General features: G+C 41.7%; 1 protein-coding gene across 1 annotated transcript in view; it reads right to left on the bottom strand.

Moving 5' to 3' along the window:
• The window catches only part of STOM (stomatin), a 55,452-nt gene extending 28,278 nt beyond the window's left edge, over positions 1-27,174 (bottom strand). Inside the window, exon 1 of the mRNA XM_030207559.1 lies at positions 27,038-27,174. Within this exon, the coding sequence (XP_030063419.1) occupies positions 27,038-27,089 (52 nt within the window). The 5' untranslated portion in view covers positions 27,090-27,174. The remainder of the gene's footprint in view (positions 1-27,037) is intronic.
• Between the last annotated feature and the right edge of the window lie 588 nt (positions 27,175-27,762).

Below are 27,762 nucleotides of genomic sequence, written 5' to 3'. Positions count from 1 at the left end.
AGATCAGCCTCCTTTCCTTTCCAGGGTCACAGTTCAAATTCCTCACCTCCACCCATGGATCTCATTTCTCATCTACAGGCAACACACGAGCACGAACATCCGCCTCCTTTCCATCCCAGTGTCAGAGTTCAAATTCCTACAGCTCACCCACAACCCCCCCCCCCTTCCGATACCACAACTACTACTTATTTCTATAGCGCTACTACACGTACGCAGCGCTGTACACTTGAAACCCCTCCCCCCCATGCATCTCACTTTACATCTACAGGCAACGCACGAGAACGAACATCCGCCTCCTTTAAGTTATGACAGCAAGGAATCACCCTGACAGCAACAAATCACCCACTCCTTTTCCTAGCAACCAGGAAGAGATTTTGCAACCAATCAACGATGGTCTTATTGTTGGTGCTCCTGCGCTTGGGGCTGACTACTACTCTGTGCTCTGAAGAATTGTTTTCGCGAGGCAGGGTTACAAATGACACAGCTTCCCCCTAGCAGATTGGGAAACACTTAACATGATCCCAAAAGAACCAACTCCTCCACCCCTCTTCCAACAGCAAGCAAACCAGCTGAGCAAGCTCGCTCCTGAAGTGTTAACGTTGATGTGGCAATAAAAGGGTTAAGGGCTGCAGTCGCTGACACGGTACCATTGTGCTTCTGAGGGGGAGACGGAACAGAAAACACAGATTTCTTTTACATTCAATGTGTATTTCCCATGTTAACATGAAAAATACTGAGGGTTTGGTTGGCTTTTTAGTTTTCCACTTTGCAATTCACTTTGCTGCGGTTCTGCTTCCTTGGGAAGTACTGTGCATGATAAAGCACTTTCAGCACTGCTTTTGCACTAAACCTGCAGTTCACAAAACAACATTTTTGAAAGCTTTCTTGCCTTTTACCTTATGCTTATAAACATTTAATTACTTGAAAGGAGTATTGACAATTCTTTTACCAGCATTTCATTCCTGAAATACCTCAGTCAGTAATCTCTTTTCTTCACACACACTCACTATCGGTCTCACACAGTCTGTGTCTCTGTCTTACACACACAAACACTCTGTCAAAAAGGACCGCACCTGTGGTCCTACACAGGGCCTCCTCCTTCCTCATTATACACCCTTCACTATTACTCCATCTCATTACAATACTTTAATGTTAAATATTTGGTTAACAAAAAACAACTAATCAATATAACCTTGCTAGCGCCCGTTTCATTTGTGTCAGAAACGGGCCTTTTTTACTAGTATTATTATATTTCTTTTTTTTTTTTTAATCATGTTTTTATTAAAGTTTTTGTCATACAGATAATTAAAGTTTTTGTCATCTATATTATATTTCTAGTGACAGTAGGTGGAAAAGTTTGAAAAGTAACGTTTTCAGTAGCTCTTCAGTTTTGGAAAAGAGATGGATGAGGGGAGATAAGACTGAGGCCTACAAAATCCTGAGTGGTGTAGAACAAGTCGAAGTGAATTGATTTTTTTATTCGCTCCAAAAGTACTAAGACTAGGGGACTCTCAAGGAAGTTACATGGAAATATTTTTTCACTCAATGAATAGTTATGCTCTGGAACTCTTGCTGCAGGGTGTAGTAACAGCAGTTAGCGTTATCTGGCTTGCCCTGGGATTGGTAGCATGGAATGTTACTACCAGTTGGTTTTCTGCCAGGTACTTGCAACCTGGCATGGCCACTGTTGGAAAATAGGATACTAACCCAGTATGGCTGTTCTTATGTTCTAACTCTAGTTTATGTATCACTAGACTCTTTAATAAAGGAAACCGATGTTTAGGGGTCCTTTTACTAAGCTGCAATAAAAAGCAGCCTAGCCTAGGCACAACCTTATGTGGCCCACCCCCCAGCCCCAAGCCATTTTCAGTGCAGCCAAAAAATGGCCGATTTTCTATTTTTCCTATTAATGGTCATGTGCTAGTGTTCCCATTAGCATGCAGCCACTAAAAACAATTATCGCATGAGCGCTTACCAACACCTATTTTGTATGTGGTATGGGCTCAAAGAGTAATCCGGAGCTAACCAGTTAGCACACGGTAATGCAAACATGCTGATTAGCACTGGAATGCCAATTTTCTGCCCCCAAGACATACTCCCTCCAACAAAAAATAAGAAATATTGCCAATTTCAAATTTACCACAGTATGCCCGAGCACTTTCCATAACTTAGTAAAAGGACCCCCTGGTTCCTAAAGCCTCACATTGAGACTGTCTGGATGAGTCCAATGACAAGATTTTTTCAGTATCTACAAAACATTGACATGATTGTACACTGATGTACACCACTTCCATACGTCATGTGGCAAAATTTGAGTTAGTTCAATATTTAAGTCTATAAAATTTGGATAAGCATTAGGACTACAGAAAACAGTTTCTCAAGAGGATGGCTTTGCACATGGAATGGAAGAGGAGGAGATACACCAATTTGGGAAGACCTTCCCACGATAAGAGGAGAAACTAAAAGAAGGATATGGGATGATCTCCTTCCCAGATACAAAGGAGATCTACTTCCAAACTAGGGGGAGGCACCATAGAAGTCAGATGTCTATTCATTGGGTCACTAACTTTAGGAGTGCTAGATGCATTCATTTTAGCTTTCCACTTTCCCCATTATCAAATAAACAAAAGTAACAGTACCTTAATGAGACTGTTAACAAGCAGAATCTCTGGCTTGTCTGGGGCTCCCAAGGGGCCTTGTGTGCCCTTAGGGCACATCCCTGCGACTGCAGTGTCAGCAGCACTCATTATGAGGTCTCCCGATGGCAGCAGAAGATGTCATTCGCTGCCGCTTGTTCCTCAGAGTCTCCCTGGTGGCAGCTTGCTCCAATAGGGTAACCCTAGCAAGATCTTACACTCCTCATTTTGATTTAGATTTACATTTTGTTGTTTCCCCCTTCCTTCACCAGGATACGGGCTGGATTGTTTAGGTTTTTGCTTATAGATTGTAAGCTCTGGCGAGCAGGGACTGTCTCTTCATGTTCAAGTGTACAGCACTGCTTACATCTAGTAGCGCTATAGAAATAATAAGTAGTAGTAGTAGTAGTAAGTAGTAGAGAGAGATTTAGGGTCCATATTTATATTTTCTGTTTGTATTTGCTTGATGTATAGTTTTGACAATTCAATTAATACCCCCCCCCCCCCCCCCCCCCCACCACCACCAAAAATACTTAATTATCTAGGCCTTGGACCAGTTTAAACTTTCTATTAGGAATACCATGGCTACCATTTGAAGTACCTTGTATGTGACACAAAACACGTCTAGGTGATTAAGTTTACATATTTTTAAAGAAAGCAATCTATATTTTCACAGAACTTCATAAATTCTTTTGCAAGTTTGCTGGACTACCAGCCAATGACCATCTTGCTTCCCAAAGTTTATGTTTATTCAGACTTTACTATACTGCTCTGACCAGTAGGACAGAGTGGTTTACAGATAGATACCAGAAACAGAAAAGGAACACCAAAGCTTTTGATTGGACAGAGTCCAGGCACTCACTGAAAGAAGAATGTTTTTTTTAATTTTACATACAAAAGAAAAAAAAACGGTAAGAGCAGAGATAAAACATCCCATCTCAGGATCCAGGCAGCTGGACACCAAATGCTAGTTCAAAATAAGTCTTCAGGCATTACATTTTGAGAAAGAGGGTTCAGCACATTAAGTATAGAGGCAGTGCATTCCACAGTCTTTTTCTTTCCAACCCCTAAACTAAGTGTTGCATAGATTCAAAGTAAACATGGCAGGGAGCTGGAATGACCAAACGATGTTCTTTAAGAGAATGAAGGACCCTCTCAGGAGTATACGGAACAGTATGTTTTTGGTGAGTTTTGGAGGGCTCACGTGTTCCACCACAAGTGTACTAGTTAGAGTAGGATATAGGCATGGGTCCCCTTTCCTACAGTGCACTGCACTGACCACTAGGCTACTCCAGGGACCTGTTTGCTGTTCTAATAGGACTGGCCATTACATCTGAAGCTGTCATAGAGGCTGATACTGTTTCTTTCACATCTTTGGGGGGTGAGAGGGGGTCATGCCTTAATCCATCCAGTGGTCAGCTGGTCATTTACATAAGAACATAGAACATAAGAGCAGCCATACTGGGTCAGACCAATGGTCCATCTAGCCCAGTATCCTGTTTTCCAAACAGTGGCCAAGCCAGGGTCACAAGTACCTGGCAGAAACCCAATTAGTAGCAACATTCCATGCTACCAATCCCGGGGCATTGCTTCCCCATGTCTATGTCAATAGAAGACTGGACTTTCCTCCAGGAATTTGTCCAAACCTTTTTTAAACCCAGATACGCTAATCGCTGTTACCACATCCTCCGGCAAAGGATTCCAGAGCTTAACTATTAGTTGAGTGAAAAAATATTTCCATGTAACTTCCTCGAGTGTCCCCTAGTCTTTGTTCTTTTGGAACGAGTGAAATTTTTTTTTACTTCTACTCGGTCTACACCACTCAGGATTTTATAGACTTCAATCATCTCCCCTCATCTGTCTCTTTTCCAAGCTGAAGAGCTCTAACCTCTTTAGCCTTTCCTTATATGAGAGGAGTTCCAACCCCTTATCATTTTGATTGCTCTTCCTCGAACCTTTCCTAATTCCGCTATATCTTTTTTGAGACACGGCAACCAGAACTGAATGCAATACTCAAGGTGCGGTTGCACCATGGAGCGATACAAAGGCATTATAGTATTTGCGGTCTTATTAGGAAAGAGATGGTGAATAATTCCTAGCATCCTGTTTGCTTTTTTGGCTACTGCCACACACTGAACAGAAGATTTCAGTGTATTATTTACATGGCACCTAGATCTTTTTCTCGAGTGCTGACCCCAAGGTGGACCCTAGCATCAGATAACTATGATTCGGATTATTCTTTCCAATGTTCATCACCTCGCATTTGTCCACATTAAATTTCATCTGCCATTTGGATACTCGAGTCTTCCAATTTCCTAAGGTTTTTCTGCAATATTTCATAGTCTGCACATTTTTTAACAACCTTGAATAGTTTTGTGTCATCTGCAAATTTAATCACCTCATTCGTCATTCCGATTTCCATACCATTTATAAATATGTTAAATAGCACCGGTCCCAATACAGATACCAGCGGCAATCCACTGTTCACCCTCCTCCATTGAGAGAAATGACCATTTAACTCTACCCTCTGTTTTCTGTCCAATAACCAATTCCTAATCCACATCAGAACCTTGCCTCCTATCCCATGACTCTAATTTCCATTCTTTGAAGGACAATTTTTTTTGGCTGTAATAGCCTCTTTTACTTCACCTTTTAACCACGCTGGCTGTCATTTTCTTTTCTTTCCACCTTTGCAAATACGTGGAATGCATTTGGACTGGGCTTCCAAGATGGTGCTTTTGAACAACATCACGCCTGATTTAGTGTCCTAACCTTAGCAATTGATCCTTTAGATTTCTTTTTAACCATTTTCCTCATTTTATTATAGTCACCCTTTCGAAACTTAAATGCAGCTACAGTAGATTTCCTTTGCGTGTTCATCCCAGATAGTAGCTCAAACTTGATCATGTTATGATCACTGTTTCCCAGGGAACCCAACACCTTCACCTCTCACACTATGCCCTGCACGCCACCAAGCACCAGATCCAAAATGGCTCCCCCTCTTGTCAGTTCCTGAACCAGCTGCTCCAAGAAGCAGTCATTTATTACATCTAGAAATTTTATCTCCCTGGCACTCCCTGATGTAACATTTATCCTGCCAATATTGGGGTAATTGACATCACCATTAAAGCGTTGCCGAATTTGCCAGCTTTCCTAATCTCTGTAAACATTTCTTCATCCGTCTGTTCGTTCTGTCCTGGCGGACAGTAGTACAGCCCTACAAGCATACGCCTTCCCTTCATACAAGGAATTTTGATCCATAATGATTCCACGCTGCTATGTTTCAAGTGGAATGTTTATTTTGACTCAATTCCCTCTAACATATAGCGCAAACCCCTCTCCCCTCCAATTTGATCCTATCATTGCGATACAATTTGTACCGTTAAACCAGTGTCCCACTTATTGGCCTCTTTCCACCAAGTCACTGAGATGCCTATTATATCTACCTCATCGTTTACTGCTATATACTCTTAACTCTCTCTTATTTTTTAGGCTTCTAGCATTTGTATAAAGGCACTTCAAATTGTGAATGGAATCATTTGCATCCTTTATCCTGCTCTCTCCTTAAGCCCGCCTGGCTTACTTTCAGCACTGCTGGAACCTCTCTGGGATTCCCTAAATGCCCTGTTTCAATACTATCCTTCAAGGATACTCCACACTGAACCATGCGCCCCTGGGTGACTGTTGGCTTTACCCCCCCCCCCCCCCCCATTCTAGTTTAAAAGCTGCTCTCCTTTTTGAAAGTTAGCGCCAGAAGTCTGGTTCCATCCTGGTTAAGGTGATGCCCATCCTTTTGGAACAGTCTCCCCCCCCTTTCCCAGAATGTCACCCAGTTCCTAACAAACCTAAATCCCTCATCCCTGCATGCACCATCATCTCAACCATGCATTGAGACTTCAGAGCTCTGCCTGCCTTTTGGGTCCTGCACGTGGACCGGGTACCTTTCTCTGACTTAGTCATGATAAAAAGAGGTCTAGATCAAAACGTCTAAAATTGTAGCCCTGGATGTTTTTGTTTTGTTCCATTATGGCAGAAAAACGTCCAAGTGTTAGGAACGCCCAAATCCCACCCCCAACATGCCTCCTTGTGAATTGGACATACTGCTGACAAACTACATAGAAAAACATCTTAAAAATGGGTTTCAAAAAATAGCAACTTGGACGTTTTGGCAAATAAAACATCCAAATGCCGCTTTTTAGACATTTTTATGTTTCAAAAATGAGCTACTTAATGTATCACCTGCAACGCAGTGGTTGACCCATTATTTCCTTAGTAAAGCATCTACATATTTCAATAGAGGAAATGAGAAGTGTCAAGAGTTTATAGTGTGTTTAGAGCTAAAGAGGCTGGATATTCCTCTATAGGCAGGGAGTGAAAGACACAGCACAATGTACAGTACACAATGGTACAAGGCTCTGCCATCACACACAACAGCAGGCTTCCTGTATCAAGCTAGCGAATCGGATTATTCTGATCTCTATCCATTAACTATCCCAGACAATGCACCGCCTCTAGTAATGGGGATTATTTTAATAAATTCCAGGTTTTCCAGCTGGGCTAGAGCTGTCCCATTTATGGGACAGATTCCATGCAGGGAAAGACCAAAAGGCTCACAAAGTCCAGCATTTTATTTCCAACCCTGGACAATCCACTATCAAGCTAGGTGACAGCAATATGCCTTTGTCTGTATGGCACTGGTTCCCAAACGTTTAATCAATACGACCTCAGATTTAAAAACAAAAAAAAAAACCCACTGCAAACTTCCCTGGCTCCTCTCTTCATTTATCCAAAGCATTAGGACATCTAAAATTGCCTAATTTCCAATTTAAAAAAAACAGACACACACAGTTTCTAAAAATGGTTTTTAAAATGTTAAGGGCTACAGAAGATTCTTCTAAAGCAAGTCACCTGTCTTTTCAGTTTAATATCTGAACTAACCCAACTTGGCCATGAGTGACATGCATGAAACAAAAGCTATAACCAGCTGAAACTGGCCTGCAATCAGTCATCCATCAATCCAACTGTCTCTAGTTCCAAACCAAACCTCTGTTGGATCTAAAACATATGATTTACTACTAGAAAACACTTTTTATTAAATGCAATATAAAAATTTACACTTTAGAACAATTTTACATAAAATCCCCCCCTCTCCCATTCCTCCCTTTTCCAAACTACAGCCACAAATCTCATTTCAATTGCTAACATTGGTAATATCAAGATGACATATATCCATTTAAGTTACCAAGCTATTAACATACTACAAAGCCTATGTGTTAATGAATCCAAGAACAGAGTCCAGAACTTGATAAGCTAGGCCAGTGTTTCCTATGTCCGGTCCTGGAGTACCCCCTGCCAGTCAGGTTTTCAGGATATCCACAATGACTATGCATGAACTTGATTTGCATACTCTGCCTCCATTATATACAAATCTCTTTTATGCATATAATGGTATGCCCTTCACACACAACTGGTCCAATGTATTTATCCCTTTATGCTCCCAATCCTAAAAGCCCCTACCCTGCAGGTCTGGAAAGTTGCCATTCTATAAAAATGGCAGGAAAGGAGAACTAAAGAATCTAAAGCACTTTATTTCCATGAGCAGCCCACAGATTATATGAGAGTATTATGCCACAAAATTAGGAGGCAAGGCCTCTTCACTAGTGTGAAGCACATTAGACAATGCATAAGGAGAGCATTTGTCACTCAAGCTCAATATTACAAAAACGAATGGTACCCTGAAGCCAGTCTTGAGTTTGTCACAGCAAGCAGATTATATTAATTCAATACAATTGGCACTTATATATGCCACATATATCAAAGTAAGATCAACGTGACTCACAAATCAAATAAAGAGGGTCAAACCCATGAATTACTAACTTAATACAATTAAGCTAACTACACTTAAATCAAAGATTTCTGAAAAAGCCAGGTTTATTCCTGAACAGCGAATAATTAGGTTCCCAACGAATCCTTGATGAGAGTAAATTCCACCATTTGGTTACTTGATAGTTAAAAGTCAATTCCAGTGAAGATTTACAAACCACCTTAGAAGGGGAAGAGAATTGGAACATCAAATAATGCCTCGATTCTGGGGCATAGTTTTTATTATGAACAGTGATTAATGGCATCATGTAGTAGGGAACAACACCATGCAGGATAGAATAGGCCAAGCAACAGAATTTGAAAATGGTTCGAGCCCCAATTGGCAACCAGTGTAATGTGTGCCAACAATGAAGTTGTGCTCACAAACTTAGATTCCCTGCAGCGGTGTTTTGCAGCATCTAACTTCAATGAATCATTGCACTGCAGCCAACATATATGACATTGCGATTACTGAATCTGTGCTCTGGGATGTTCATATAACAATTGGATCCATTGCAATGTAGTCCCAGTAAGTCAAAACTTAGATAAAAAGTTAATATTTCCCTCATAAATGGCAATGTGACTCTGTCAAATGCCTTTTCTATGTCCAGACTCACTAGGGCTTCATAAACCGCTGCAATTACACTTCTATTAGAGAATCCTGTTCTCGCTTACATGAATCCTACCTGTAATTGGCCTATGAGCTTTGGTAATACATTATTAATTCTATTTGCTATAATCTTAGCATACATTTTTATATCTGTATTAAGCAAGGATATAGGTCTATATGATTGCAAGCAGCCCAGTTCCTTCCCTGGCTTCAATATAGTGGTAATCAAAGCATTATTCATATTTGGCGAAAAGCTTCCCTTACTCAGGTAAACACATGATTTACTATTTACAAATCTTTCCATGCTCGGAAAGATCAGGGAAACTATCCCTTGCAACCAAAAATAGTTTTTGGTCCCATCCTTTGGCTGAACATGTAAAAGGTAGTGAAAATGTTACACAACAGTAAATAAATAACCCAGTTAGTATTTATATAATCTAAGCAGCACCTCCCAGTTTTCCTCTCATATGATTCAAATGTCAACATTTCCTGTTTTTCAATCAACCCACATACCCCCTCAATATTCCTGTAACATAGCAAGCATGAGAAATGCTCATCCTAGCCCTGACCACGATAAGTAATCTGCACTACAACATCCTGGAATTTCCAGATGCTGTAAGGGGGAATTCATTGGAGGACAGGCTTGCTGCTTTCTCTCCCTGACAAATAAGATCCCACAGCAAACCAACTGAATGCTAAACAGGATGTGAGGGGAAGCCATGGTCTGGCCAGGGGTTAAACTTCAATTTTTTGAATTCTTCATTTGACACTGACTCATGTAATCAGAAGAGGCTGTTGTACATTCATTATATCAGGACAAGATCTACATGGAGGGCTGCCAACTTTGGCTGAACCTATGCTCAGAGGCTTCACCACATTATGAACAGAAGGGAAAATTAAGGAGAGAGGACTTAACTACCATGAAAGCAAAAGAAACAAACAAGAAAAAAAAAATCAGCACTAGTTTTTCTGGGAGGTGTTTTGTATACACAATCACCTGGCACAAAACTACTGAAAACAAAAACAACCAAACCTACTAGGAATAGGCTTTCAAAAATGTTGCATGTTTAATCTAAATGCAACAAGGAGTAGAGGGTGACATATGACTCTGAAGATGGGAGTAGCAAAAGACAAGTCTTTATTAATGCACCAAAGTAAGACCTGACACGGGTCTGTGTTTCGGCGGACTGGCCGCCTGCTTCAGGGGTCACAAGACTGATTGTAGCAGTTGCAGTTCACATATAAGTTGTGGAGTAATATGCCATGGGGTATTGCTGCTTCCCTCTGAGCCTTCTTAATCTAGCTATGGACTTAGTTTATATACTTCCTGGACCACACCCTCCTGGATCCACCTCTCACCCTCTACTCCTTGTTGCATTTTGCTTCTTCGTAGAGGTTCCTGTTTTCCTTGTGGACTCGGATAAGATACCTACACTGACTTGGGGCATAAAAGTGAGACCTCTTAACAGTTGTTTTGGCATGATTCTAGTCTCCAGAAAATTCTTTAGAATAGTGTTCTTTAATGAAAGACCCCTGGTGACCTCCAAGGTGGCCCTCATCATCATCATTCTGGCTTGTTTTTTTCTGCTATGCTCTGCCTCTCTATCCAAACTCATGATAGAAAGGGGGAAGTGGATGGGAGGAACAGCCATATGCTTGAAGGACAAGGCATTTCTCAATAGTCAAAGAGAATGTATTTGGAAATGCCCATCTCCTAGAGGATACAAACAATAAAAAAAAGACTAAAGGCAGACTTGTGGGGTTGATGTCATCGACACACACTGGTCAGCAGTGTCAAGGCCTCACATAGTAAAGATATTCTGTGGCTCTCCTTCAGTTCATTTGGAACCAAAGTGGCCCCCTGCTTAATTAGTGAAAGCCACTGCTTTAGGACAATTTCTAGATTTACTCACCATGGGGTCCTATAGGTGGACTCTTAAAATTCCTAGCAGCTTCAGAACAATTCTGGAGGGTTGGAAACCTTTTGTTGTGATGTGAGGAAGAAGGAAGGGGGACTTTAATGGACTAGCCTCCACAAAACCAATGTCCTCTTAAATATCCTGGCATTTTAAGATTAAGACAGTACAGGAAAACCTGCTGCAGTTAAGCTGGCAGCCAATAGAGGGCAGCCTCATTCTTTGAGTAAAACGTTGCTAGGTGCCCAGGGAAGTAGGAAGGTGGCTCAGGAAAAATCCTTGTTACTTAGACCACTTGTGAGAGAACTGCCCATGAGGAGGGAGGGCTTTAAAACTCCAAGAACCTGGGAATTGGGGGTGAAGAGGGGAGGAGGCGCCCCACAGCCTAAGAAAAATTGCCCAAGGACAAAGGAGAAAAGCCAAGCTGGGAACTGGAAGGATTATTGCATTAATGCTGTGAAGAAGCCAGTTTCCCTAGAACCAAGGTAGTCATCTTGGAACTGATACAAAGTGGAAAGGGATATGGTTTTTCAAAGTTAAAAGCTGCACTGATGGGGGATGGCACTGTGTTTAATTTTTGTTTAAAAATGAAAGACTGAACCAAATAAACAGCCGGGGTGAGGAGGATAGGATGGAAGTCACTTTAAGAGTTGGTCCTACCTAGGATGAGGAGGCTGTTCATGCAATTGATCCAGTCTGGGGGGGGGGGGGGGGGGGGGTTGATAGTGATACAGCTCCTCCCCCCTCCATTTAAACTCAGCAGTTGGAGAGAACCTTAACAGCTGAGAGACTAACTTGCATTTACTTATCTCCTGCCTGAAAGAGAGGAGCTAATTTGAATACTGGACTGCATTTTGGGAAATGTTTTTGTCATTAGAAGCCGAGGATAAAGTTAATTCATGTCTAACTTACACACAGAGGAAGCCGGTGTGACTGGCTTTAAGGTACTATAGCAGTGAGAGATCCTGTAACTACTACTAAATGTATACTTTCTTATACAATTCTTATATATTTCTTAGATACTTCTTAATATGTTTGTTTGCTGAAACACTGTTATGTTTTGTCATTATCATACTACCCAAAATCCTGCAGTTATCACTACATGCATACTTTTTCATGTATTTCTGTTACTCATGATGTATTGTAAGCCACATTGAACCTGCAAAGAGATGGGAAAACGTGGGATACAAATGCAACAAAATAAAAAATTTGTTTTGTATTCACCCTAACTGAACAGGGGGCCAAGACAACACACACTTATAGCGTACTTCCTGGTTCAAGAAATTTCCACAATGGTAAAATGTGGCAGAGATCACTGGCTTCAGATTACACAGAGAAGCACTAGTTAGGACCTTTTCAGTGTTACCCATAGTTGCTGCCCATCACACCATACACATGGAGCCCTTGGTTTGCAGTATTTCACTGCACGCTGCAAAATCAGGACAAACAGGTTCCTGCCCCTCTCCAGTTCTAAGTGCTCACAGCCACCACTCCCACCTCTTCCTCAAGTATCTGACCACAGTGAAGCTGTTTCCCCTGGCTGTTACTAACATCATTCGTCATCCACTTTTACCATTGCCTATTCTGTAGCTCTTGGACATCGAATTACTGCAACTGCTGGTAGTCTCTTCCTCTGTCCACCGCCCCCCCCCCCCCCCCCACACACACACATATACACCTCCGTTCTTAGACATATCAGCTCTACAGCTGCTTGAGCAGACTTCTGTGTCGAGGTTAATATCATTAACAGGAACCAGCTTTTTAAAGCAACTATCATATTCCTGGAAATACTTTTCATGTTGCAGCATTCTAAATTTGAGTCAGGAGGTCCATGCCTTGTGGGGGGGGGGGGGGGGGGGGAGGAGAGAAAGAAGAATACTGCCAACGGATGCAGAAACTCCAGAATTAGGAACATGATGGATGTAGGGACGGGGGGGGGGGGGGGGGGAGAAAAAAAAAAGAAGGTATCACCTGGTCACAAGACAAAGGGAGGAACCGAGGAGAACACAAAAGGTGTGTTTGAGAAAGGGAAGTCAGGAGCAGGCAACAACAAGAGAAGAGAAAAGGTGATAACAGGAAAGGGAAATTAGAAGCAGCCAACAAGAAGAGAAGAGAAAAAGGTGATAAAAAGAATGGAAAGAGGGAGAAAGATACATAAAAAAAAATTTAGTATATCCACCTTTTTCTCTGTATAAATTATTTGCTTCCAGGTTCCAACACAGGATTGGCCCAGTCTGTGGAAGACATCATCTGTAAGCGATGGGCTAAACAAGCTATTAATCAACTCTACTGCTGCTTTGGGGAGCAGTCATTTAAGGTTAAGGTAGCAGAGCAGCATCCTGAGGGCAGCAGGATATGCTCCAGGCAGTGCCCAAAATCCCTTTTCTAAGCAAGCAGCTTACAAGCCACTTCTGTCCACAGTCGATTGTGACTGGTTTGGAGTCCAGAGCATATCTTATCCCATGTAAATGCCCCTATCAAACTTAAACTCGGAAAGAAACAATCCAGTGGAAAGATTTTTTTTTAAGCCAGAGTCCTCAAAATTAAGGGGCAACATTACTGGATATAACAAAAAAAATTTAAGTATCTCAAAATTTTAAACAATCCCAGCATGGTCATGTTTCTGTAAGAAATGCCCGCTTCAGGGAAGCCAGTTTAGAGCAAATGAAGGTCACATTTATGTAGACTAGACCTCTTTCAAAACATTATTTGTTTATTAGGATTTATTTACTGCCTATTTGAAGGAATTCACTCAAGGCAGTATATAGCAAGAATAAGTCAAAAACATAACCAACAGACAATTACAGCAGCAAAAATATTCAAACAATAATACAAAGTATGGCATATGATGCAACATTACAATGCCAAAATACACAATAAAACATTTTAATAGACAGAATAGGGTGCAAGTAAAGATGGAACATATAGATAAGGTAGAGTAAGAGTAAGAGGAGTAAAAAAAAAAAACCAAACAAGGTACTAATTTAAAGAAAGTTGGTGTGTGTGTGCCTGGTTGACGAGCACAACCCTCACCTGCTTCCTGAAGTAGAAATAGGCATTTATAATCCGCTTAATCATCAAGTTCAAAGTGGCACATTATAATCAGGCACTATCTCTGTCGCTAGAGGGCTCACAATCCCGGTCTCTGTACCTGAGGGAATGAGAGGGCCAAGTGACTTGCCCAGGGTCACAGGGAGTTGTAGTGCGAATCAAACCCAGGATGCCAGGATCAAAGCCCGCTGCCACTCCATTTCAAACTGTGGGTTTTTTCCTTGCATCTACAAGCTGCCCAGATGTAGAGGGGGGACAATTTGCATCTCCTACTCCTCCACCACCGCTGAAACCTCTCCATCGGGATTCCCCAAATGTCCACATTCAAAGGACACTCCACACCGAAACGTGCTCCTGAGTGACCGTAGGTCTTCTTCCCCTCCCCCATTTTAGTTTAAAAACTGTTCCATCTCCTTTCCAAATGCTAGTGCCAGCAGCCTGGTGCCACTAATAAATAGTTTGTGTACCATTCATATTATTATTAATGATGATAATAATACATTTGAAGCTGTGCTCCACAACCTGCTATCATGGGATGATAGAAAACCCTGAAAATGCCACAGCCACCACATTGCAACAGAAGCAAATGTGGGGCAGCATGACTATATTCCACAAACAGAAAACCCAAAGGTGAGACAAAAGCCACAAGCAAATATGAAAATGCAAATATGAGAGCTGGGTGTAGACCATAGCTGAAGCATCCGATCTACACAGGACCAGCTTGTAGTTCTACTGTGCTGCTCAATCCTTTTTCCAAAACACGGTTTGCTCAAGCACAGCTACGTTAGGATCTTTTTAAATATATTTCTAGTATTGTTCCAACTTTTTGGTATGTGTGTTTAATTAAAATGTTGTTTAGTATGGTTTTTATTACAGTTAGCTGGCCATTGAAATTAAAACTATCAGCTTATCAATTCAGGGACCTGGCAACCATGCATATAAAAAGGCAGAGAACCTATATTAACCACTGACAACTGGGAATGTGTCTCCCTGCACTGCGCCCTGCTCACCATCAGTAGAGTATTAGGTATTACAGGGCCAGATGCACAATACGTTCTGTGATTTTGACCAGCTCTAGCTGGTTTAGCTAACATGGAATTCAGCGAGAAATGGATCTGCATGCTGTTTACCATTCATGGTAAGAGACAATGGGAATCGTATGTAAATATATTAAAATGAGCTGATTATTATTCAAATGTGCATTCCAAGGGATGCACAGCCATTTCAGAGTGATGCACAGAATGCAGCCCCTAACTTTTACGAAGAAATTTTAACAGGAGGTCAGGAGCTGTCATAGCATAATTGTGGCTTCTCAGCGGAGCAGTCTGCTGTTAAGTATTTCCATTGGTATTTTGAAAGGCAGAGAATTATGACCTTCATGAACTCATCTAACACAAGTGATCTCTTTTTAAATGATGAGAGCAATGTGAACCACCCATTCTTGAAAATGAAAAAGTGAAAGTAACTGGTATAGCAAAAGCCAAAGCCAGGCAGCCACAATCAATATTCTCCCCCAAAGTTGTCTTTGGAATTAAAAAAACAAACAAATGTAGTTTTGAGGAAAAAAAAAAAAGCTACGCATGGCTTTCATACATGCACATTATTGCTCGTGTGTGTGCATGAAAGTCATGTGTAGCAGTGAAACGCGAAGGAAGCACCTTCATAGCACATACTACTGTTCTATGACTGACTGTCCTACGCATGCGCTGCTTAGTGGGTGGCTGTTCTACGTATGCGTTGGTGCTTTCCCTACCAAGATGCTTGTTGAAATTGCATGCAGCTCATCTGCATGTGATTTCCTTCCAGAAATCGCTCACTTTTTAGAGCTCGGTAACTTTTTCTGGGAATTGAAAATCCCACAGTTTTTTTTGCAAGGGCATTTGTGCATTTGGCCCACAGTGGTCTTCACTCCCAATCCTTGTGGGCCACAAACAGGTCAGGTTTTCAGGATATCCCTAACAAATAGACATGAAAAGTGATCTATACATAGTGGAGGTAGTATGCATGCAAACTCTCTCACAAGCCTATTCATTAGTTATATCCTCCGTTTGTGTCCCACAAGGACTGGGAGTGAGGATCGTGAGCAGCCGACCTCACAGGAGAGAATTTGAAAAAGAGCTGGACCATAACGCACACACATAGAGGCATATTTTTAAACTTTCTATGGAACTTTGGAAGGCTAAGTGCTTTGAAAATATGCCTCCTAGTATTCCAAGCATACAAAAGTTTTAAAATCCGACAAGTAATGGAGAACCGTGAGTAAGACCACCATGAAATGGACAGGTGAGAAAGAATGGATAGGGGAGGGGTGTATAGGGGGGATAATACAGCCATGTAAAAGCAGGGAATAGGGACCAGGTGCTCATTTTCAAAGTACATAGACTTACAAAATTAAATAATAGCCTATGTAATTTTGTAATTCTAAGTGCTTTGAAATTCAGTCAGATTTAATTCAAGTTCAGGCTTCATGGTTGGAGTTCTAATTCCAGTTATATATTGGGCTCTATGGGTGGAAAACCCTCAGCCGGAACTCCCAATATTTCTCCAAAATATCTTTTTAGCATTTCTATAGCAGGAATTAATGGCAATTTAGGAAAGTGTAGAAATCTCAAATTATTCCTCCTCTTGTGATTATCTAAATATTCAAGCTTCCTAGCTAGAATATCTCTCTCCTTAATGACTGTCATTGCAAAGCTCTGTAGTTTTTTAAAGTTCTCCTTCTAGTAATTCAGTTTTTTCCACTTGTGATTCAATTTTCCCAAAGTTTGCTGCGATTGTTTTAAATCAGAAACTTCTCCCCTAAAGGAGCTGGTTACCTGGAGAAGGAAAGAGTTCAATCCCTGTATAGCGTCCCACAGGGCATCCATAGTCATCACAGCAGGTTTTCTATTTCCCCCCCCCCCCCCCCCCCCCCGACACCAATGGAAGCAGCTCCCAGATAGAGGGAAAAAAGAGGGCTTACTTGCCCGCAGTCCCTTGTTGTTACCACTTCTGGGATCGAGGTGGCGGCGGGTCCTCCTCCAGCAGCTTGGGAGACCAACTCCACTTTGGGCATCTCACAACACTGTTCCCCAGCCAACACCAAGCTGCTTCCGGGTCGCGAGGGAGCTGTATTCGAGGGAGGGCTTAATGAAGCTCCCTCTATGCTGTGATCCGCCAACATCGCGGATCCAATTGCAGCAGGTGCCGGCACTTCGAGCGTCTGTTTGCCAAACCTTTCCAAAGTAGTCTGTGTCAGGGTAAGGTTTTCTCCAGGGTTAGAGGAGGACTGACCTCTGGTTTTCCCTTTCCTCTTCCCCATGAATGACACAGGGAAAAGCTCCAGTACGTCAGATGAATTCATAGAGGGTCAGGAGCTCAGAATCCTCAGAATTTCCTCACTTATAACCACGCCCCTTTCTGGCTGCATGCATTACAATTTAGGCCTTTGCATTACAGAGTTGTGTGTGTAAATTCTAATTATTACCAATTAGTGCTCATTATTGCTCGTTAAGTGCTGTTATCAATGCCGATTAACTTGCTAAGCCAATTAAGTTACGTGCATTGTTATAGAATATGCTTGGATTTCAGCACGGAAAACTAGGCACAACATATAGAATCTAGGGGTAAGTGTTTATTTCAGTAGGATTTAGCACAGTACTGCCCCAGATTATTCGTATTCGAATTTAAATCGCTATTCATCTGAATACAAATATTCAGTACAGACCTAACTTGTTAATCTGGTGTCAGAAAAGCAGCCCTGTCTTTGAAGGACCTTTGTGTTTTGCTTTACTCAGAACAAAACAGGTACTTTCTAATCTGTGTTTAAAGTAAGGCAGGTGAGCTGGACAGATTCACACATTCTGCGGGTTAACCCCTTACTGAAGTGTTCTAAAATGTTCTACCAAGAGTAAACTGCATGCATTGGTTTATGGCTCAGTAATATATTCAAAATGGAACCAAATTAAGTTTTTTGTCAAGGTGCACTAGTGAATTTAGCGCACACCAAATGATAACCCATAGGAATATAATGCACTTCTTAGCATTTAGCATAAGAATATAAGAATAGCCAAACTTGGTCAGACTAGTGGTCCATATAGCCCAGGATCCTGTTTCCAACAGTGGCCAAGTCAGGTCACAAGTACCTGGCAGAAAACCAAATAGTGGAAACATTCCATGCTACCAATCCCAGGGCAAGCAGTAGCTTCCACATGTCTGTCTCAATAGCAGGTTATGGACTTTTCCTCCAGGAACTTGTCCAAACCTTTTTTAAACCCAAATACACTAACCACTGTTACTACATCCTCCAGCAAAGAGTTCCAGAGCTTAACTATTCATTGAATAAAAAAATATTTCTTCTGTTTTAAAAAGAGTACCATGTAACTTCCTTGAGTGTCCCCTAGTCTTTGTAGTTTTGAAGTAAAAAAAAAAAAAAAAAAAAAAACCCAAAACAATTCACTTCTACTCATTCTACACCACTCAGGATTTTGTAGACAATCAATCATAACTCTCCTCACCCATCTCTTCTGTCTCTTTTCCAAGCTGGCCTTAGTAAAAGGAGCCTAAAACAATCATAATTTTCCAGGCCAATTGGTTAATTGCCCACTCGATGTTACAGGGAAATAAATGCACAATGATCAGATTTCTACAGTTATGAAGGTAATAAACAGAAATAAAACAAAATAAAAGGAGAATAAGGCAAGACCTTGTTTTGACGGGACTAACTTAGGAGTCCTTTAACTAAAGCTTAGCACATACCAATGGACATAAGACATGCAGCACATAGCAGTCATTAATTTCATACCCATAGGCCATGTGGCACCTACAGCAGCATATGCTAAGTTTTTGGACAAGCTTTTGATGGAAGTACCGTCTTCAGTACAGGTATGAATAAGCTATAAAGTGCCGATGTATAGAAGATTCAGATATCTTTTACAGCAGGATGTTGTGGCATGTTATTTCAGAAGAGTTTTACTGCTTACACAGAATGTCCAGTGTTCTCAGGTAGGGGTCTTCTTGGCACAGGTGGCACTCACGGTTAAGTGCCAGGGCTAGTTGCTCTTACTGTAGCTCTTAATGATTATGTTAAGTCTGGGTCCCAACTTGCTGGGGCAGTAACTGAGTACATAACAGATCAGAACCTTTGTCCCATCCCAGTCACACACACAAAAAAAAAAAACATAAAATTGAAAAAAAAAAAAAAAAACCACACTAAGGGTAGAATTCAGCAAAGTTAGGCACCTGGGTGATCCGTACTAAGCCAGTATTCTTTAAAATGGTGCTCCGCGCAGCGCGCTCTTCATTGAATACTAGCATAGCACAGATTTTGGTTCTAACTTGGAGTTTACGCCCAATTTACAGTATTCTGTAATATGCTTCTCTCATAGCCACACCCCTTTGGAGTTGTGTGTTATAAAACGTAGGCACAGATTGTTATAGAACAACACCTAGGGCAGATACACATGGAACATCAAATGTTGCCAATTAACATTACTGATTGTTAATGAGGCATCAATTACTTTGCCATAGGCACCCAAATTTGGGCAAACTATATAGAATCAGGAGGCTCCTGTCATAAGTACATAAGTATTGCCATACTGGGAAAGACCAAGGGTCTATCAAGCCCAGCATCCTCTTTCCAACAGTGGCCAATCCAGGTCACACATACCTGGCAAGATCCCCAAAAAGTACAAAAAACATTCTGTGCTGCTTATCCCAGAAATAGTGGATTTTCTCCCAAGTCCATTTAATAATGGTCTATGGACTTTTTCTTTAGGAAGCCATCCAAACCACCTCATAGCTCTTTCTGTCAAAATACATTCAAATGTTAAGTGTATTAATATTTATTTATTATCTCATTTGTACCCCACAGTTTCCCAACAATGTCAGGCTCAATGTGGCTTACAATGCACCACAGAGGCAAGTGCCAATGTAGCAAAATGAAACTAATACAGCAAATCTACAAGTGATAATGGGGAAGAATAGGAATGGATGGGGATAGAGGGCAAGCTGATAGGTAAGGGAATATGTCCAAATGTCTTTAGTTTGGTGTGCGTCCAGCAATGGAGTCACTGGGAGAGCCAGCAGGGTAGGCATTTCTGAATAACATGGCCTTCAGTGATTTCCGGAATGCTGGATGATCTGCAATGGTTCACTTTAATCAGTGGCACCATAAGAACTTGGTTCTGGGAGATTCTGTTGTCTCTCTCCCAATCCTTGAATCTACTCTCTCTGCTACAGATGGGCTGGTAGTAAACTGAACTATACATTCAGGAACTTTGATTGAAATAATCTTGTAAGAAACATTTTTTAGCATTGCAGTTCCTGGTCTATAGAACTCTTTACTGTTGGCCACTAGATTAAAATATTTTTGTTCCAAGTTTTCGTAAAAATGTTAAAACCTTGGCTTTTTTTTGTAAATACTTGAACTAGGTTGTTATCCCACTCTGTTCTTGCATCAAATAATATTTAAACTGTTTAATCTGTAATATTGGATCTGACTAGATTTTCACATTTTGAACTTTGTAAACTGTTCCGAGCCACCGGTTGTATAAAACCGTGTTATGTTATGCTTTGCTTGTGCCTGATCAAAGCCTCCCTTACCCCTGGGATCGAGGGTTTCATTTAGGTTTGCACATCATGTGCTCCTTAAAATACTTAAGTATCAGAGGCCCAAATATTAGACGCAGACGCTGCTCTGCCCATAATCTCCTCCTCAAAGCACTGCAAATTTGACCTACGTGTTGCTTCAGTGGTGTAGGCGAATAAAAAAAAAATCATTTGTGAGGTGAACCTTCCCTGAATCTGGTCCTCTTCAGATGGGACACTGAGGCATATTTTCAAAGCACTTAGCCTTCCAAAGTTCCATAGGTTTCTATGGAACTTTGGAAGACTAAGTGCTTTGAAAATATGCCTCAAACTGTGCTGAACCCTCAAAGCAGAAAAGCTTTCATCTAAAGATGTCGACATTCGTAGAATCACAGCAGTAGAGAAGGCACAAAATAATAGGACACCTGGGAAATCTGAGGGGTCCCTCCTGCTTAGTGAGATGTAGCTTTGGGACATTGTTATACATGTATTGTCATACCTATTCTATAGGGCCAGCCCTATGGACACCCCTCTCCATTTGGCAAGTGAAAGTAACCTTTCCTGCATTTGTTCTAAACACGTATATACGTGAAGAAACATTGCTCAGTAACGTGAAAATAGAGGTTTAATTTCACTAGAAAAAAACCCCAAAACAAACAAACAAAACACTTTCCATTACATGCCATACAGAATCAGTGCTACAGAATTTTGATCCAACACACTCAGTACCACGAGTCAAAAATAAGTATCCACTCCTGGTCACAGTGACCAGAAATGTCTGCTTATGATACATGAATCTTAGTTTTGGACAAAGCTGTCAGTTAGTCCCCTGAGGTCCCGTAGGCATCTGTTGTATGTCTAAAGTGGGCCAAAGAGGGCAGAGAAAAAGCTTGATGTCAACTAAGCATTAGTATTCTAGGAAGCATTCAATAGTTTACCCTAACATTTGAGCAGAAAAGCAAGAAAAGAGCATATTCAAAAGATGCTGCTTCAAGGACCCGTTCATTTTAAGCAGGCTGACAGGATCCATGCACAGGCATCTCCCATTAACTCTCACACAGGAATTCACCCAGGTAGGCAATTCCTGGAATTCACTACATACTCATATACAGAGAGGACCTGACCAGAATCTAAGGGCACCAAGAATTCTCTCATTGAAACCCATCAGCATTCCTAACCTTGGTACCATTCGCCATCGTAACAAGAAAAGTTAATCAGAGAACCCTAGCTGTAGAGCTAGATATGCCTTATTTTAGATAAATGAACTTGTTTTCGCATTCCCTGTAAGTATAATATTAAACAGCATAAGGGCCTGTCAAAAATGATAGGCTACAGGCCTACCCAGGTATGTCTTCACACCCCCGACCTTTGCCCACTTTTACAGTGACTGGAAGGTCGGACAGTACAAGCACTTTTCCCCAAGAGATGGATTTGTAAACACTGTGAGACAGCATGAACACCTCTCCTAGAGACAGAAGACTACATGTGCAGTTATGCAACATGCATTGGTTTTGTTGGGGGGGGGGGGGGGGGGACAGTGTTTCCAAGTGGGTCTTTTGTGCACACTATGGCAGCAACGAACCTCACTTCTAAGCCAGGGTATGTGGAGCCTGATCTCAGTCTCTCAAATTTACTGGTAATGCTTGCTGTGTACAGAAGCTGGGACTGTTCAAACAGTGTGTGTGTGTGTGTGTGTGTGATTTGCTGCACCCCCATGAGATTTGTATTTCATGTTCACTAAGATTAAAGGGACAATTTTATGGTTAATAAAATTTATATTCCACTTAAGCAGATCACACGTTATACATACACAGTCATAAAATACAATTATAAATAAAAACAACTAAAAATTTCACTTCAGGTAATATACATAATAAAAACATGCCTAAATCTCATCTTATGTTTTATCTAATAAACATCTGCTCAAAAACATCTGCCTCAGCCTTTACTCCACCTCTTCATGTGCCTTAATCAATGTATGTCTCTTACACATTTTTAAGCCTAGCAGTGATTGCTAATCTAAACTGCAGTGGAAGCTAATTGGTGGGATAAGGAGTGTAAATTCTAAACTTACATAATCAACATCTCAAAAGTCAGTGCAAACATGGTTTGGGGAGCATGACTGGAAGTAGCAAACATGCAGCAAGTTATACATGTACCCATTTAGAAAACTGTTTTAAAGACTAACCTTCTGAGTTTTAATTGCAGAGGACAGCAGGCAAGGAACATATCTATTTATTTGGGCAGAAAACATCCCCGCCTGCTTCAGCAATAAATTCCACTGATTTGGACCACATGATCTGTTTAATTTGACATCCTGTCTCCAACAGTGGCAAGGAACAGAAGCTGAGAGTAACAGTAGGGCATGTGTAGAGCTCCCCATTTCCTATCAAAACCTTCCAGTCTCAATTTAGAGATAAGAGATGTCACTTTGGATTCAAAGGCTATTAAGTTGCCTATAACTGCTTTAGCTTTCATGAAGTTTCTCTAGTTCTATAAGTCCAGTGATATTTGTTATTGCAGTGACCTATTGGTCCTCAGATTAATCATGGGTTGTGATGTCCTGTACATCTTCAAGTGACTTCTGGATTCTGCAGGCTCTCAATGAGCTTTGTGATTGTGATCTCTTGGCAAGATCTCTAAACCTGTCCATTTTGTCATGCCTGCTATCTCCTGCTGTACACTTACTACATGCCCTCTCCCAGCCACCTAGAATTTCTAAAAAGCTCTATCATTTGTAACACTTTTTGTGGTAGAGCAAGTGTGCCACCTGTCCCAACACTTTACTTGCAGCAATGCATCTTGCAGTACATCATTGAAAATCTAAGACGTTAACATTCGGTGAGGGTGTCCTGTTTATCATTGTGTTCAAATCTTCCTTCTGCTTTATTATTGGTTAGAATGACAATCTGAAATATGGAGCCCATCAGGGAATGGCAAGCCTGTCTTATAAGAAATTGTTCCCCAATGTATTTGCACTTTGGGAACGGACTATTAGTATACAAGCTAATCTTGCGTATATCTGTAACAATGCCCAGCCTGCATTAAAACCACATGAAAACAGAGCTTAAATTCCATGAACAAATCATAGGAGTACTGCAGACTAATCTATGGTTCAAATCCCCTGATGAAAATCCATTTTGATAGCCTAGAGGAGACACATTCATAATTGGTTGTTTTGTTTTGGTCATATTTGGAGGATACCTCTGCATTATCCTATTGGCACTTTGGTTTACTAAAAGATAGGACAACAAACTCCTATTTTATTAAAAGTGAATTTTTTTGCCCATACAACTGTGGAACACCAAGATAGCATGCCACTTGAGTAATCCTAACAGAGGTTACAAGGATGCAGCCCCAATGGCCATGGTATGGCTGGAATAATTTGCAAGCCCAGATCAGCAATGAACAAGAGGAAAGAGAAAGGATGCTTTTTGAACAACTGTGGAATAAAGCCTAGGACCACAATAATTAGAGGAAGATGGCAAAGCCTAGAATGGTCAAAGGAGGACAGCACTCATAACGGGATCTGGTCACACTTCGCTCAGGTATAGGAAGAAGTGTCAGGAATAGGGATGAGAGTCTGCACAATTCTGATGCAGGCTAGCCAGCTTGGAACAGGCCACAACTCATCAGAAAACAACAGACTACGCCAGTGGGTGCTGGTAGCCAGATATGGTCTGTTAAGGCTATGTGGTTGCCTAAGTCATAATATCTGGGCAACTATCTCACTTATTTCAATAGCCGCATGGATTGTTATAGGATTTGGGGGCAAGGTAGTAGGAGTAGGGGCTGATGAGCACTACCCAGAATAGTACAGACCCAGGGAAGATGACTAACGCTGGACTTCTTGGATAAAGCAGTGATGTCTTACAAGTCTGGCACATGTCACACTTTTCTTATTATCTGTTATTATGGCTCCTGTACACAGGATTACTGTACAATTGAAAGATTGTAACATCAGAAATTTATCCACCAGATCTACCCCACTCATTGCCACCTCCTTCCTTATTTTAGTCATCCAAGACACTGAACTCAGATTCAAGAAGAAAAAAAAAATCTAGCTCACAACTCCTGCAGCCACAATAGAATCAAAAACATTATTTATTCTAGCTGAGCAACAAGTGTGTATGTTGACTAAGTTATTTTCTGTATGAAGAAATAAATATGAGCAAACATGACAAACAAAGCATGCTCAGGGTGTGGCCTTGCTGCTAGGGAGGGGAAGGGAAAGGAAGAGAAAGATGGTTCAGGGGCTCTGGCATTGTCCAGACTGGCATCATGACACCAAGCAAATGACAGCAGATTCCACGAACGCCTCCTGCTAAATTCATTATCCTTGCACAAAAATCTCTTTATCACACCCCTGCCTAGGCAATACATTTCTATTGTATCCTGCTCCCAAGAATGCTTACCTCTTTCAAAGCCTGTAAAAAATATAAGGTGCGAGGCAGTGTTTGTGTCTCTGCATCAAACTGTCAAAATTCTGACACTAAACATTTCAGAACACATCACTAGATACCAGGGAGCAAACCACAATCCTGTCTAGTTTTCAGGAAATGCCTTGTGTATATGCAGGAGATGTTTGCATGCTTCAATGCTATGTAAATATAGCTCAAGCATATTAATGAAGAAAATTATGAAACAGGTTTGCAGGGAGGGATTTACATTCTAGGTTATATTTATAAGAAATGGACTGCACTAACATGGCAACCACGTTACTAAATTCAGAGTAATATTGTCAAGCATACCAGTAATCCCCCTCTGCTTCAACAAGAAAAGAAGTTAGAGAATATATTTAAAAAAAACTGACTCCCTTTATAACACTAGGTGAGTGATTGGGAATTAAGGAAAATTCAGTACATTGCCACAGTCTGCATTAGCATGGTTCCGAGAACAAGCTCTTTAGTGGCTTTAGAGATGTGCATCCCACAAGCTCTTCCTGGTGGCCATATGGTTTCTTAAAATACTCAGTTAACATTAGCCACCAGTAGCCCATAACATAGGGGCCAGCACTGTGGGTGCAGTGGATGCTGAGCTTGCCCAGCCAACTCCTCATTTTGTCCAAAGAGGCAAAAATTTGTGTTGTAATCAGCAGTCCCAATCATTTTAAAATGTTGGCACCTATGTGGCTACCTTTAAGAAATAATTGGCATACTCAAGAACAGGAGCAATGAGAGGGGGACTAAAGCCATTCCTTAATAATAACAATCCAGAGCATTCAGCAGATCTCAGCACTGCTGAGAGGAAATGTAAACTCAAACTGGGCGAAAGAAAGCGAATATAGTTTTTACAGCAACCTAAGGGAGAAGCCTCTAAGAGGTTTGGGAAGGAACTTGCTCTAAGGAAAGAACCTAAAGGAGAGAAAGAGAAGGTAAAAAATCCTTGATGGAACCACAGTGGAACTAAGAAAGGTCAGCTCTCAGAAAAGGAGTGGAGGAGTGGTCTAGTGGTTAGGGTGGTGGACTTTGGTCCTGAGGAACTGAGTTCGATTCCCACTTCAGGCACAGGCAGCTCCTTGTGACTCTGGGCAAGTCACTTAACCCTCCATTGCCCCATGTAAGCCGCATTGAGCCTGCCATGAGTGGGAAAGCGCGGGGTACAAATGTAACTAAAATAAAAAATAAAATAAAAGCTGTTGACACATGACATGCAAAGCAGATAGCCTCTCAGTCACATCCAGCCTGAGGGGCAAATAAAGAGGACTGGCCCTAGCTCAGAACCAGCAACCAATAGGAACAGGTTCACAAGGAGCCAATCAAAAGACACTGCATCTATAGACAAGGGGGAAGGGAATCCCCCACCAAACAGAGCTGTCCACACAAACAATATTCCCATTAAGTATATATAATGCCCTGCCCTCTACCCCCATAAATATGAGGGTGGCACATGGTCTGACAGGAGAGTGATTTCCCATTCCTCATAAAGACCTCATGACTTAAACCTTAAAGGAATGTAGGAATCCAATTCCTATCCCCGCAACTTTTTACTCTCTTCCCTGATCTCTGGTATTGAGATCATGACCTGCATTCCAGGGAAGCCCCAGACTCCTGAATACTAGGAGAAGCTCCCTGCCTCCTGCTGTTCTCCTCCCCAGTAGGAAGGTCCCTCCTCCACCCCCTAGAGAAAAGCCCCCTGCATTCTACAGCCCCACTACTTAAAGAGAAGTTCCTTGCCTCCTTATTTACCTTCTCTTTTCCTTTTCCCCCCACCTCACGTAGGGATATTACTATGCCAGACCTCCTCCTTTCTTACTTCTCTGTCTACTACTACTGCTGCTTATCATTTCTATACCGTAGCTCTACAGCCCCCCTCCTCCTACCCTTTGTTATGATCTACTACAGGACGACTTGACTATGGGGTTCTCTTGCTCCATCCTCTCCCTCTTTTTTTACCTTGCTCGGCGGTTCTCAGGCCCGACTCACGCCCCTGATGTTTATCAGCCATATCTGCCGCTTCCTCCAGACCCCGAGAATAAATCTCCCCGTGGCACGTCCTCCGAGAGTTATCTTCCAAAGCCCGCCCTGCAGCCTGTGCCCTACCCCTTTCACCTATACCCGTCAATAACGGACAACTCCCCGCCCCCAGCTCCATCACTGACTCTAACGCTAGCCAATAAGAACGCAGATCTTCAACTCTAGGCCAGGCCCCAGTCCTGGCATCAGCCAATAACAGCGCAGCTTCTGAACTGCTCGAGCTCTGTCCCGGATCACAAGCCCATCAGTAGCAGATAACTTACCGCCCTCAGCTCCGTCCCAGCTCTCACTCTTGGCACCAGCCAATACCAGCAGAGCTTATCGACTTCTCCAGCTCCGCCCCCGGCTGTCACACCAGTCAAGCAATAATGGACAATTTCCCACCCTCGGCTCTCACTCTAATAGTAACACCTTCTTTCAACCCCTGCTCCGCCTCAATTTATTTTAGCAGCCAATAGCAGTGAAATTTTGCAACATCCCTCTAGCTGTCCCTTTTACATCAGTCTATAACAGTGCCTGCTTACATTAGATTGGTATTTCTCCCTTCAGTTCCTTCCCAATCCCGCCCCGCTGTTGCAGCTGTGGAGCAAGGTTTCTCTCTGGCGACGAGGTGGGCGCGTTGCAGCTTTAGATGGTGTAGCTCC

This window comes from Microcaecilia unicolor, chromosome 6 (assembly GCF_901765095.1).
Source record: "Microcaecilia unicolor chromosome 6, aMicUni1.1, whole genome shotgun sequence".
Classification (NCBI taxonomy): Eukaryota; Metazoa; Chordata; class Amphibia; order Gymnophiona; family Siphonopidae; genus Microcaecilia; species Microcaecilia unicolor.
Note: the sequence above shows the minus strand (reverse complement) of the source record. Positions and strands in the feature narration are given on the sequence as shown.